The sequence below is a fragment of the Equus asinus genome, chromosome 21, assembly GCF_041296235.1.
Source record: "Equus asinus isolate D_3611 breed Donkey chromosome 21, EquAss-T2T_v2, whole genome shotgun sequence".
NCBI classification, from domain to species: Eukaryota; Metazoa; Chordata; class Mammalia; order Perissodactyla; family Equidae; genus Equus; species Equus asinus.
The window spans coordinates 93,509,291-93,523,340 of record NC_091810.1 but is presented as its reverse complement, the minus strand read 5'-3'; the positions used below and the strand labels follow the sequence as shown (position 1 = coordinate 93,523,340).

Here is a 14,050-nt window from a genome sequence, read left to right as displayed (position 1 = left end):
CCTAAGTCGGTGGGAGACCCTATTACACGTCACATCAGATGAGGAGAAAATGAGGCGGGAGGAGGCAGGGCCTGAAGAACGGGGCCGAGGCTTAGGGCTCCGGGAAGCAGCGGAAGGGGCAGCCATCTCCCTCTGTTCGAGGCGGCGAATTACACAGAACACGCGGACGCCGCGCGCGCGGCAGCCTGGCTCCCGCGGTCGCGTGGCTTTCCCGCGCGCCCGCCTTGGGGGCGGGGAAGAACCCGGATGGAACCGCCCGTGCAGCCGGGACCCCCCACGGTCTTTGAATCGCTGCGCGGGGCGGAGTTGCCCTCCCTCCAGTGCTCTGATTGGTTCGTCTCCGTCGGTCCCTCCTCGCGATTGGACGTTCCCCGTGCCAGTCACAAAGCGCCGCTGGTCTCTCAGATTGTTGCTAGAAGGAGACGGCGTCGACGTCTGACTGGGCTCGCGGCGTCTTGCTTCCCGCTGGTGCGCTCCTGCTCCGGCACCCCGAACCGGGCCCCGGATTCTCGCCTGCGAGGAGGCGTATCGAAGAGGCTCGAGAACGGTCGCGGGCGCCGCAGCGTTGCTCTCGTCACCGAGTCAGCGCCATGTCCTCCTGGATGTTCAAGAGGTGAAGGGGGCGGGGGTGGGGCGCCGAGGGTAACGGCCCGGCGGCGTCCCCTCATGAACCTGACCTTCCCCGCGTTCCCTTCGCGGCCCGGGTGCGACTGGTGCAGCTGGTGTCCGTCCTGCTGGTGGCTCGTGGCCGCGGGAGGACGAAGCGCGGAGTGGGCTGGCGGAGGCTCCGCGGCGTCGGGGGCCGGGCCCTGGGGAGATGGCTCTGTGTCAGGGGCGCGGGCTGGGCCTGCTGCGACGACCCCCAGATGGCCGAGCGCCGGCGTGGGCGTCCGCGGAGAGGCCGGGGCAGCCCTGGCCCCGGGAGCGCGCCGCGGACGGGGTGTGGGGAGCCGGGGCGCGGGCGCGGGCGCGGCGGACGGCCGAGACGCCGGGGAGATGCTGTGTTGCGAGGGGAGCGGAAACTTGCCGACGCCCCGGCCCACTTCCCCCGCCCCTCAGGGTCCGAGCCGTTTGCAAGCCGGCCTGAAACGGTCCTCCGTGGGGGCCCTGAGGTGCCCGCAGCCGGCGCGAGGGCGACGCGTGGGGCCGACCGCCGCGGCCCGCGGTGCGGAGGCGGGAACGGACCGAGGGTGCTGCGCGGAGGGCGTTGAGCCGTGGGTGCTGGCCGCCTTACCTGTGCGGTGGCTCGGCTTCGCGGGGTTGGGAGTTCCGTCCTCGCGGGTCTCTCAGAGCTCCGTCTCTAGCGCAGTTTTGGCGTTTGATTCAAGTTACAGACGTCGCGACGTTTGTTTAAATCGATGGGCATCGCTAGGACACAGATGTGAACCCTTATTGGGGTTTCCTTGTTGAATCCCGCTGGGTAGAAGAGGCGTTACTGGACAGGGGGGCTCCTGGAAACGTCCCCCTCCCCGTTCCTGCCCCTGTTATCTTTATAGTGCGATTCATTCCCACATAAGGTTTGATTTGTTGAAATAAAGTGTGAGAAAACAGTTGGCCTATAAATGTGGTATGGTCTTTGAGAAATATTTGGGTAAATATTGTATGGTTTTACTCTGCCCTTTTTTCCTTTTTTTTTTTTTCCGTAGAGATCCTGTTTGGAAGTACTTGCAGACTGTCCAATATGGAGTCCATGGAAATGTTCCACGCCTCTCATATCCAACTTTCTTTCCCCGTTTTGAATTCCAAGATATTATTCCTCCAGATGACTTCCTAACCAGCGATGAAGAGCTAGATTCAGTTTTATTTGGAACTCTGAGAGGTCATGTAGTTGGACTGCGCTATTACACAGGAGTAGTGAGTATAACATTAGATATTAAGTTGTGATTCAGTGATGATATTAACCTAGAAAATAAGAATTACAAGGTGCTATGTGTAGTTAATGTTTATTTTACTTTAAGTAATTGAAATATGTCTGAGCAAGAGATAACAAACACCTCATGACTTAATTCTTTTACATTTACGTCGTGCTTACAGTGTACAAAGCACTTTTTCCTGTATGGTCTCCTTCGGTCACCATAGTGACCGTGAGGTACGTTAGGACATCTGTATCCCCTTTCTATTACTGAAGAACGGAAGCTCAGGCAGGTTCAGTGATTTGCCCAAAAAGCACAGATACTGCGTGGTACGTTTGCAAAATGACTTCCAAGTCAGTCTGTTGCTTTCTCCTTTTCTGTCCCTCAGCTCGTGTCTGTAGTTTAGTGTTTTCAATTTAGGAAGATCTGCTCCTGCTAGATAGGAGAATTGTCTATTTTTGGGTCCTTTTTTCTTTCCGTAGTAAGACTACCTGTCTCTCAGTTTTTCCTCCTGTGTGTCTTTCTGTATGTCTATTCTCTGCATTGTGTGTGAGAGAGAAAACGAGAGACTGATGAGTAGTTGTCTTTCTATGGTTGTCTAGTATGCCTCTCTGTTATCTGGATGATATACCTCTAGTATTATGTGTTTAATTTATTGTGAAAAATTTCAAACATGCAATAAACTCCCATATACGTATGATCCAGATTCAGCAGTTAAGAAGTTTTTTGCATATTTGCTTCATCACTTTTTGTTTTGTCCTTCTGTACTAAGAATCCCAACTGTATCACTTTACACCCGTGTAATTCATTATGTATCTCTAAAAAATTCAGACATTTTGTATGTGTAATTTTCATACTTAAAAAAAAATTCCTTAGTACATCTAATAACTAATCCGTAATCAGTTTTCTTGATTGTTTAAAAATATCTTGTTATAGTTCATTTTTTCGAATCGGTATCAAAACAGAGTTCATATAGTACCTTTGGTTGTTACATGTCTTAAGTCATCCCCTCCTTTTTTTCGTGTCATTGATTTGTTGCAGAAACTGTATGTGTTGTTCCATGGAAACTTCTGTATTTGTCAGTTCTTCCATTCCCCCATGTTATTCTTATGTTGAAGCTTCTCAAATAATTTTTGATTGTCTGAAGCAGGAGATTCCTTGGGAAAGAATTTCATGATCTGGATTTGTTTAGTCTTTCAGTTCTCCCATATTTTCTTTGAATTGGAGCTTCTCAGATCATTTTGTGATTGTCTGAAATGTGTTGTCTAGGAGATTCCTTAGGAGGGAACAATATTTCCTGAGTTTTTGTATGTTTCTAATTGTGATGTTTATACTTGAAGGGCAATTTGGCTGAATATGAAATCCTTGACCATATTTTCTTGATGTTCCGGGTGAGAATTCTGATGCTAATGTGGTTTCTCTCTCATATAAGTGAATTGGAATTTTTTCACCTGGATACCTAAAGGATGTTTTTCCTTATCTTGAAAGTCCATGGTTTCATTAGTGTATATCTTAGTTTTGACTGTTCTGTAACTTCGTTTTCTTCTATTTCAGAAAATTTTCTTTAATTATAGTTTTAAATGTTTACTTTGTTCCAAAGCTTGTTTTTCTTCTTCAGGGACTCCATTCTTCTCTATATATTAGATCTTCTCTGCATATACGTATGCCATATGCATATGCCTATCACTTCCTCTGAAATCTTTTATATCATATTTTTTTCACTTCTGTGTTTTTATCATTTGTTTCCCTTACCGTGTTTTTCACAAGATCTGTTCACTTTTTTGTTCTTTCTACTTTAGTCTTTAATTCTGAAATAGTTTTTCTTTTCTGATTTTTTCCTGAAATCTGTCAGTTTTTATTTCATATCCAGCTCTTCTCTAGCTCTTAGGTCCATCTCTGAGCTTTTCTGTTTTGGATTTCTGCTGTTTTTTCAAAACTTAGATTGTTTTCTAAATTATTTTAAGCTGTCAGGAAATATTAGATTATGGTTGTCATTGATCTTACAACAATCACTGTTTGTTGATCTTAAAATAATGTCTATGACACTGGTAAGGTAATAAAAATGTGGTGGGCTGACTAAAGGTAATCTCACTTAATTTTTTAATTTTTTCAAATATTTATTATTTATTTTATAAGTAATACCTGTTTGTTATTTTAAAATGGCTACGTAAAAGCATTAAATCTCCCTAAAGTCTCCCATCTAGAACCGTAACTTACTCACTTTGTTATGCCTTCCACACTTTACTCTGTGAACATATGCATGTAAATTGAAATCATATTATGCATTAATAAAAATAAGGTCGTATGTCTTTTATAGTGATCATCTTTTTTTTCTCTTAGTAAAATATTAGGAATATCTTTTCATGTCAATACAAATTTGTATCATACTTGTAATTTTCTTATTGATGGACATTTTGGAGTTGATGACTTATGAAAAAAATATAAAAATTGAGGTGTTTATCATACTTAGTATTTTCGGCTTTCTTGAGATGTGATGTACATATGATAAAATGCACATATTTTAAGTCTATGATTACAAGAGTTTTGATAAAGTTAGATAGCTGATAATCACCACTCGAATCAAGATACAGATCCTTTCCATCATGCCTGAAACTTCTCTTATATCCTGTTGCAATCATTCCTCCCTGCCCATGTCCTAACAACCACCAGTCTGATTTCTATCACTATAGATTAGTTTAGGCTGTTCTAGAGCTTCATATGCATTCAATCATGTGGTATGTACTTTTTGTCTTGCTTCATTCAGACTCAACATAATTAAGATACATCTTGAGTCACTTTTGGCAATTCTTATTTTTACTCTTTTTTTAAGAAAAATTTTGATTGATTGATTGTAGGGAAAGATTGATGCTGAGCTAGCATCTGTTGCCAATCTTCCTTTTTTTTTCCCCTCCCCAAAACTCCAGTACATAGTTGTATATCCTAGTTGTTAATTGTTGTAGTTCTAGGCTGCCATGTGGCAACTGATAGATGGGTGGTATGGTTCTGCGACTGCGAAGGAAACCCGGGCTGCCGAAGTGGTGAGAGTGCTGCACTTCAACCACTAGGCCATAAGGGCTTGCTCAATTTATTTTTTTTAAGGAAAACATCTATTTCATTAGGATTTTCAAATTTATTGCCGCACAGTTGTACATAGTAATCATTAATACCTAAAAATACTTTAGTTGTGTTTATGCTTATATTCCTTTTTTCATTCTTTGTATTATATATATGTGTCTATTTTTTATTGATTAGCCTTCATAGAGATACATCTTTTCATCTTTTCAAGCAACCTGCCTTGGACTATTTTTAATGATTTTTCTTTGTTCATTAATTTTTATATTCTCTTATCCTGTTTTCCTTAGGTTCATTTTATATTTTATTTTTAGATTCTTGAGTTGAATACTTAATTTTAATCTTATTCAATAATAAAAGCTTTTAATCTTGTAAACATTCTTCAAAGTACTGCATTGGCGATATCACCTAAGTTTTGTTATGTAATATTGGCATTGTTAATTTGTAACTTTTTTTAATGTGTTTTCAATAAGCTTATGGTTGAATTTTTTATTTTGTGACCCATCAAAGACTTTATTTTGGGGCTGGCCCGGTGGTGCAGTGGTTAACTTGGCGCATTCTGCTTCGGCGGCCTGGGATTTGCTGTTTCAGATCCTGGGTGTGGACATGGCATCCCACATATAAAGTCGAGGAAGATGGGCATGGATTTTAGCTGAGGGCCAGTCTTCCTCAGCAAAAAGAGGAGGATTGGCAGCAGATGTTAGCTCACGGCTAATCTTCCTCAAAAAACAAAAAAGTTTATTTTATAATAAAGTAGATTTTTTTTTTCTATTCTAGAGATACTGTTATAATTAGTTCTAATTCTGTCTTTTTCTTGCTATCTTAACCTTCAAGTTTTTTTTAATGTCCTTTTTATCTTGCTGCTTGGACCATGTTTTCTTTGTTTTTAATAGTTTCCAACATGTTGGCCTGTATGTATTCTATTTCAAATTCTGCTAGTGGGGCCGCCCCATGGCCGAGTGGTTAAGTTTGTGCACTCCACTGCGGTGGCCCAGGGTTTTGCTGGTTCGGATCCTGGGTGCGGACATGGTACTACTCATCAAGTCATGCTGAGACAGCATCCCACATGCCACAACTAGAAGGACTCACAACTAAAAATATACAACTATGTACTGGGGGACTTTTTGGAGAAAAAGGAATAATAAAATCTTTAAAAAAAAAGTGTTAAAAAATAAATTCTACTACTAATTAGTTGTCTATAGTAAATGGCAGTGATCTAATTTTAATACATGATAATTTATTTTAATAAATGACAGTTACCTTAATTATCTTGTTTGAGATAAAATGCTCAATAAATGTTTTTTTGCCCTACTTTCTTGGGGTTTTATAGTTGTGGGATTTACATGTTCTGGTTTAAAGAAGATCATGCTTTAGGCTGTGGCAGAGGAGAGGGAGGCAGGGAAAGAATAGAGCTATGCCTCACAGAATATCTCCAAAGGGCTAGAGAGAAATATCTGTCTGATAATCTTGTTGGTGAGGCCTGAAGTCTCCAGTAAGTAGACAGAAGCTGGGAGAGGTTTAAAGCAGCTTTCTTGTGTCTTTTTCAGGCAATTAAAAAATTGAGATAATTCGCATGCCATAAATTTCATCATTTTAAAGTGTACAATTGAGTGGTTTTTAGATATTCACAAGGTTGTGCAACCATCCCCACTGTCTAGTTCCAGAACGTTTTCATCACACCAAAAAGAACCTCATACCCATTAATAATCATTCTCCATTACTCCCTCCTCTCAGCCCCTGGCATCCACTAATTTATTTTCTGTTTCTATGGATTTTCCTACTCTACATATTTGATAATAAATGGAATCATGCAATATGTGGCCCTTGGGTCTGGCCTTCATGTTACTACTTTATTTTGTGTTAAATAGATATTTTCTAGTGCAGCATTTTAATTCGCTGGTTGTTTCTTTTACTATATATTTTGAATTGTTTTCTTAGTAGTGCCCTGGAGAATTACAGTTAACATCTTAAATTCATAAGAATCTAGTTTGGATTAGTGCCAGCTTAGTTTCAAAAGTGTATAGAAACCTTGCTTAGATAGTTCCATTCTCCTTCTCCCCACTCTTTTGTGCTATTATCATACAAATTACATCTTTATATACATGTATGCTCATCAGTGCAGATTTATAGTGATTGTTTTATGTCCTTTTAAATCAGATAGTAGAAAAAAATTACAATTCCCCCAAATTTATACTGTCTTCTCTATTTACTTATATAATTGCCTTTACTTGTGCTCTTTATTTTTTTTTTGTAGATTCAAGTTACTGTCTCTTGTCCTTTGATTTCAGCCTGAAGGGTCTCCTGTTAATATTTCTTTTCTTTTTTTCTGCTCTTTCTCCCCAAATCCCTCCAGTACATAGCTGTATATTTTAGTTGTGGGTCCTTCTAGGTGTAGTATGTGGGACGCTGCCTCAGCATGGCCTGAGAAGTTGTGCCATGTCCACACCCAGGATCTAAACCAGTGAAACCCTGGGCTGCCGAAGCGGAGTGCACAGACTTAGCCACTCGGCCAAGGGGCCCTCCCCTGTTAATATTTTTTAGAGGGCATGTCTGCTAGTGATGGATTCTCAAAGTTTTTGTTATTCTTGGAATGTCTTAATCTCTCCTTCATTTTGGAAGGATGGTTTTGCCAGATACTGAATTCTTGGTTCAGTTTTTTTCTTTTAGCACTTTAAAAAGTAGTCCCATTGTCTTCTGGCCTCCGTAGTTTCTGATGAGAAATCAGAAGTAAATCTAATTGAGGATCCCCCTGTATGTAATGCGTTGCCTCTCATTGCTTTCAGGATTCTTTCCACAGTTTGCTTATGGTATGTCTGGATTTGGATCTCTTTGAATTTATTTTACTTGGAGTTCATTGAGCTTCTTAGATATGTAGATTAATATTTTTCATCAAATAGGGGACATTTTTTGCTGTTAGTGCTTCGCATATTCTTTCTACCCCTCTTTCTTTTCTCTTTCTGAGACTCTCATTATGCATATGTTGGTATGCATTTTCTTGTCCCACAGGTCTCTGAGGCCTAGTCATGTTTCTCCTTTTTTCTTTCTGTTTCTGCCTCTATAACTGTTCCTCAGAGCCTAGAATCTTAATTGGCATATCTTCAACTTCAGTGACTTTTTCTTCTGTCTGCTCATGTCTGCTGTGGAGCCTCACTAGTGATTTTTGACTTTAGTTATTGTAATTTTTAACTTGAAAATTTCTATTTGGTGAGACGTAGTTCTCATGCTTTCCTTTAGTTCTTTAGACATGGTTTGCTTTAGGTCTTTGAACATATTTAAAATTTTAGTTAAAATTTTTTTTCTAGGGGGAAAAGGAGGGGTTTTTGGACTGAGTGAGCTCAGAGATCAAATAAAACAGCTTTGCAAGTGGAGGTCTTCTAGGGACCATCATACAGGTCAGATAATGACAGTTTTTTGGAAATGAATCTTTGAAAGATTCTGCTCCATTGTGCTCCCTCTGGTAACTGCTAGGCTGCACAAAGAATCCCAGCAGGTTATTTTTAAAGGCTATCGTGTAGCTGAGAGCTGAAGATAGAATTAGGGCACTGATAATCACTTGTTTTTCTTGAATTAACACTCCCCAGGTTTCTGCAATCCTTTGGTTAGTTTCCAGAGTCCAAAAAAGTTGATTCTTAGAATTTTTGCCAGTCTTTTCTTGGCTTTTATGGAGGAGAGACTCTCTGGAATTTCTTATTCTTCCATTTTTAATAATGTCACTCAGGCAATTTTTAATCAGGTGCAGTCAGAGAATGGCGTGAGTTGAAGGCCAGCTATATTTTCCTTTTTTTTTTCCCAAAGATTGGTACCTGAGCTAATATCTGTTGCCAGTCTTTTTTGTTTTTTTCTCCTCCTTCTTCTCCCCAAGGCCCCCTCAGTACATAGCTATATATTCTAGTTGTAGGTCCTTGTAGTTCTGCTATGTGGGACACTGCCTCAGCATTGCCTGATGAGTGGTGCCATGTCTGCACCCAGGATCTGAACTGGCTAAACCCTGGGCCGGCAAAGTGGAGCATGCAAACTTAACCACTTGACCCTGGGGCCGGTCCCCAGATGTATTTTCTTATTCCAGTTCCATTCTGACTTAGAATTAATGCCTTTTCCCCGTTTTAGAGTCTGGAGAATTCAGGCTTAGGAAGCAGCCCGCCTGGATTCAAATCCTAGGTCTGCTCCTTGTTAGCTTTATTTACTTATTAGCTTGGGCAAGTTATTTATTCTGTGTTTTAGTGTCTTCATCTGGGCTTCATCATAGTAACCCTTCAAATGGGGTTAATGATGGTATCTACCAATAAGATTGTTAGGATTTAATAAGTCAATCTATGTAATGTACTTAGAACAATGTTGGTGCATAGTAAGCACTCAGTAAAGATTACCTATTTTCAGAAGTTAATGTGTTGAAAATATTAGTGTGAATCTGTTATTTAGTTTTTGTATCTTTTAGCTATCAAGGATTTAACTTCCCAATGAATGTAAATTAGAAAAATATTATAAAAGAATCATTATAAAACATATTCTTCAATATTTTTATAGAAATATGAGTCCAAGAAAATAATACATTTCTTATATACAGTGCTATTCATTAAGCATTAAAAAAATGAATAGAAATCCCAGATAAAGTATGATGAAGAAAACTATTATTGTATGTTTATTGTTTATGCTGTTTTCATTATTTTTATTAGGTCAATAATAATGAAATGGTTGCATTACAACGAGAGCCCAATAACCCCTATGATAAGAATGCAATTAAAGTAAACAATGTGAATGGAAATCAGGTTGGCCATTTAAAGAAAGATCTAGCAGCTGCTTTGGCCTATATCATGGACAACAAATTGGCACAAGTTGAAGGGTAATGTACTTTCAGAGTTTAGTTTTAATAATTGTGAGTTGTAGTGATCTTTGAATTTAAAAGTCTGTATTGTTGCCCTGACAACTTTTATCACTATTTATTTAGTATGTGTTCCATAAATGTTTTAGTTCTCCTCTCTTCTGTCTCCATTACCCTAGCCATCAAGTAGCTATCCCTCACTTTCCTGTTGAGTTATTACCATGTGGACTTTGGTTCAAATATTAGGAAGTCCACTCTCTCTCTCCAAGCCTTTTAGTGTGTAGATTTTGGAGTTTGGAAGCGTTTGTTGAAATCAGAGGTTGTAAACTGGTAGCCTCTGATCAGATGTAGGTGAGTTTCATTTTGGCTACACACTTAAAATTTTTCCTTCCTTTCCAATATTTGAATATTTGGATATTCTATATTTTATGCATGTTAATTTTTTCCCCTAAATATAAAAGTAATTTACAAAGATTTCTCTTGACAAACGGAAGGTCTGGTAATGCTGGACCCTCATTTCCACATGGCATCAGATGAGTGGAGCAGCTTTGGCTAGGGCATACTCTCCCAGTTCTACTACATCTTCTGTTTTTTCAACTCTTGGTCTCCTTGGTTACCTTTTCTCTTTTAGGCATTTGTGTTTGTGATCTCAATTTAAGTATGGAATGTTTAGGATACGAAAAGATGAGTTTGGAAGATAAATGCTCAGCAGTACCTTCTCACGTCATTTGTTTACTTGTTTTCTCCTTTGTCATTTCATCAAGTTTTTCAGATACTGAGAATAAACTTTTAGTGAACTCTGATTCAGAAACACTTCTTACAAATCATTCCCCATTCTCCCGGAATAGGTTGCTATCCTTACTGGTTCTGTTAGTGAAAGCTCTACCTTCTCAATTAAACTTACTATTTTACCTGTCTTAAAATCTTGGTTGTATGCTATACTTTATATTTAAACACTGCTTTATCACATCGTCTCAGTTTCTTTTGGCATTCTCTTCCTAAAAACCACCATTTTCTTCTGATTGTTGTTGATTCTGTTCTCTCCTTTTTCTGTCTTTCTAGTCTGCCCAACTAGTTCCTTCCTATTTTGCTTACATGCAAAATTTGAATGTGACACTTAGAACATTTAACAGATTCTTAATGGGAGTAAAAAAATAACTTCTAATTTTTCAGTTTTTTTTCTTCTTAAATATAATAGGGTAGTTCCTTTTGGTGCACACAATGCTTTTACCATGCCTCTGCATATGACTTTTTGGGGAAAAGAAGAAAATAGGAAAGCGGTTTTAGATCAGTTGAAGAAACATGGATTTAAATTGGGTCCTGCACCAAAAAGTAAGTTTCGGGTTTAACCTAGTCTTATTTTGATATTGTTAAATGCATGAATTATAAAACATTTATTCCTTTAAGTAATACTTTGAGTTTGGTTGGCTAAACTAATTTTTTCTGAAGGTTCCAAGTTATAACTTTTTTAAGGAAATCCTGAATTTTTTTCTTTTGAAATAAATAAATTCATCAGAGGTTGCACACATACACAGAAATGTACAAGGAGGTCCTGTATTGCATCCCGTAATTTCCCCCAATGATAATATCTGGAAATCCCTAATTTTAAACATTCTTTTTGATAAATTACAGATGAAAGGATCTCCCAGTAGAGAATGAAAAAGTATTATTTGTTTGGCAAGAGTTTGTTCAAATAATGTGGAATTATTTTAATAGTGTGTTTTTGAATAACTTAAGATTTAGCTTAAAAAATTTAAATATGTTAAGGGAATTTTTCATGCAGCTTATTATACAAGTTTTAAAAGCTAATTAAAAGGTGATTTATTTCATTTAGTGATTTTATTATTTTCACTTTGTACATTATAGCTTTTGGATTCAATTTGGAAAGTGCCTGGGGCTCCGGAAGAGCTGGACCAAGCTATAGTATGCCAGTACATGCTGCAGTACAGATGACAACTGAACAGGTTTGCTTCTCTTGTATTTTATAATCTAAAAGTGAATTTTAAATGTTGAAGATTGATTGAATAAGATAATATGTGCTGGTATTAATGATCTTCAGATATATTATTATGAAACACATACAATAAACAATATATATTGCAAATATTTATGTAAAAAGCAGTGATAAGGAATATATCCATGCACACACATTTATACATACATTAAAACACACATATTACTGTATAAGCATGGGATGTCTTAGTATGTTTTAATGTTTTTGTGTTGTTTGAACTTTTTTAAATGTCCAGATACCAATTTTAAAAAAATTGAAGCTTGAAACTTACTCCTTTTTTCAGTAAGGTTGCAAATGCAGTGCTAAAAAAATTAATTCCAAATCTTGGGCATTAGTCTAGTTCTTACTTTGTCTAATTTATAATCCAAGATACTGTTATGCTGAGTTAGTTTGAGAAAAATGGATATAGAATAAATTAATGCAGATCAGTTTACAAATTACATCAAAAACCTTTTTTTTCCTTTACCCATCAGTGTTATCCAGTATTCTGATTGTAGTTACTGTATGTTCTCTGCTCGTTGTTAGAAGGGCTTGAGCCTGTGTCTGGTGGGTAAAACTCTAGGTTACCTTTCCTAACTTTTTAGACTTGGCCTGGTTTCTTTTGGTCTACTGCTGTGTACTTGTGCTAATTTACAAAATAATCATAACACATATATGTTGCTGTAAAATTGGATTAGAGAAATGTAAAGAACCAACTGTATTCTCATAAGATTGAAACCATTCTAATATTTTGTAGCATATAGCAAATTCTTTATTGCAGTGAGGATAAATGAAATGTCACTGATTTGAAAGAAAGTCAAATGTACTTGGTAGGATCTGCCAAAATGGTTTGAATACAACAATAGAATCACAGAATTTCAATGACAGAAGGAACCTTAGAGACATGCTAAATCGAGTTCATCACTTTCATTTTACCGGAATAAGAGGGCCATAAAGATTAAGTGTCTTGCCCACAGTTATATATAGGTTTGTTTGTGACAGAGCTGTGACTAAAACCCAGGACTTAGAATGCTCTGTCCTGTATTCTTTCGACTGTAACACAGTTACCTTTTACACCTAAAGCACCTGTTTGTTTTCCTTTCAATGAGTAGTGTAGTATCTGAAAGAATTATTTTAGGTACCTTTGGTATTTGACTCTTAGTTAATTAAATGACTTAAAATCTCTGAATGAAGTGTAATTATTTTTTTAATTGGTTTGTTTAGTAATGTTTCTTGTTGCTATTTGTTGTAGCTTAAAACAGAATTTGACAAATTGTTTGAAGATTTAAAGGAAGATGATAAAACTCATGAAATGGAACCAGCTGAGGTACTGAGCCAATATTTTCTATTTAAAACTATTTGGAATTTTAAAATATGCTGTTTAATCTACACATTTTTTTTTATCACAAGATCAACTGTTTTCCAGATTCTATATGGGGAAAAAAGAATGTATTTATGACATTCCTTTTATTTATAGGCCATTGAAACGCCATTGCTTCCACATCAAAAACAAGCTCTAGCTTGGATGGTTTCACGGGAAAATAGTAAAGAACTTCCACCATTCTGGGAACAGCGAAGTGACTTATACTATAATACGATAACAAATTTTTCTGAGAAGGACCGACCAGAAAATGTCCATGGAGGAATTTTAGCTGATGATATGGGTTTGGTAAATATCTTGAGTTAATAAAATTTTATTTTATAGTTATTATTTTATAGAAAGTAATTTTGAAGTAGATAGAGATGTGAATATATTGGTGCCAGTCTGAGACTAGATTTCACTTTCAGTGTCGATCATGGTTTTTCCCATGGTTTTCACTTAAAATAATGGGAAGGTTTTTTTTGTTTTTTTTAAAAATTTTTCGTTTGTTTGGTTAAGGTACAATTAAAATAATTAATGGTAATGATATAAACGTGTGTTTCTCAGTTTTCTTTTGAAATTCAAGGTAGCTTATCCTTTATGGATTTTCTTTCTTTTTTTTTTTAACATTTTAAGATTTCTTATTTTTCCTTTTTTTCTCCCCAAAGCCCCCAGGTACGTAGTCATATACTTTTAGTTGTGATTCCTTCTAGTTGTGGCATGTGGGATTCCACCTCAGCCTGGCCTGACAAGCCGTGCCATGTCCCTGCCCAGATCTGAACTGCCGAAACCCTGGGCCGTTGAAGTGGAGCTCGAGAACTTAACCACTTGGCCACGGGGCCAGCCCCCTGGATTTTCTTAAAGGAAAAAGACAACCTAATGTGAAATTTTTTGTATTCTTTCACAAATATTGTGATATGCAGAGTATAAAATATATATATTTAGGATTCCTT

General features: G+C 37.9%; 1 protein-coding gene across 6 annotated transcripts in view; it reads left to right on the top strand.

Moving 5' to 3' along the window:
• Nucleotides 1-234: 234 nt before the first annotated feature.
• HLTF (helicase like transcription factor) overlaps nt 235-14,050 on the top strand; it is a 55,606-nt gene continuing 41,790 nt past the window's right edge. For 4 of the 6 annotated variants that reach the window (XM_014838542.3, XM_070493628.1, XM_070493627.1 and 1 more), the window contains exons 1-7: nt 363-613; nt 1,647-1,854; nt 9,599-9,765; nt 10,943-11,076; nt 11,611-11,708; nt 12,990-13,064; nt 13,215-13,406. In XM_014838542.3, the coding sequence (XP_014694028.1) occupies nt 591-613; nt 1,647-1,854; nt 9,599-9,765; nt 10,943-11,076; nt 11,611-11,708; nt 12,990-13,064; nt 13,215-13,406 (897 nt within the window). In that variant the 5' untranslated portion in view covers nt 363-590. Of the gene's footprint in view, nt 614-1,646; nt 1,855-9,598; nt 9,766-10,942; nt 11,077-11,610; nt 11,709-12,989; nt 13,065-13,214; nt 13,407-14,050 lie in introns of all 6 variants that reach the window. The other 2 variants (XM_014838541.3, XM_070493625.1) reach the window with 2 other exon arrangements.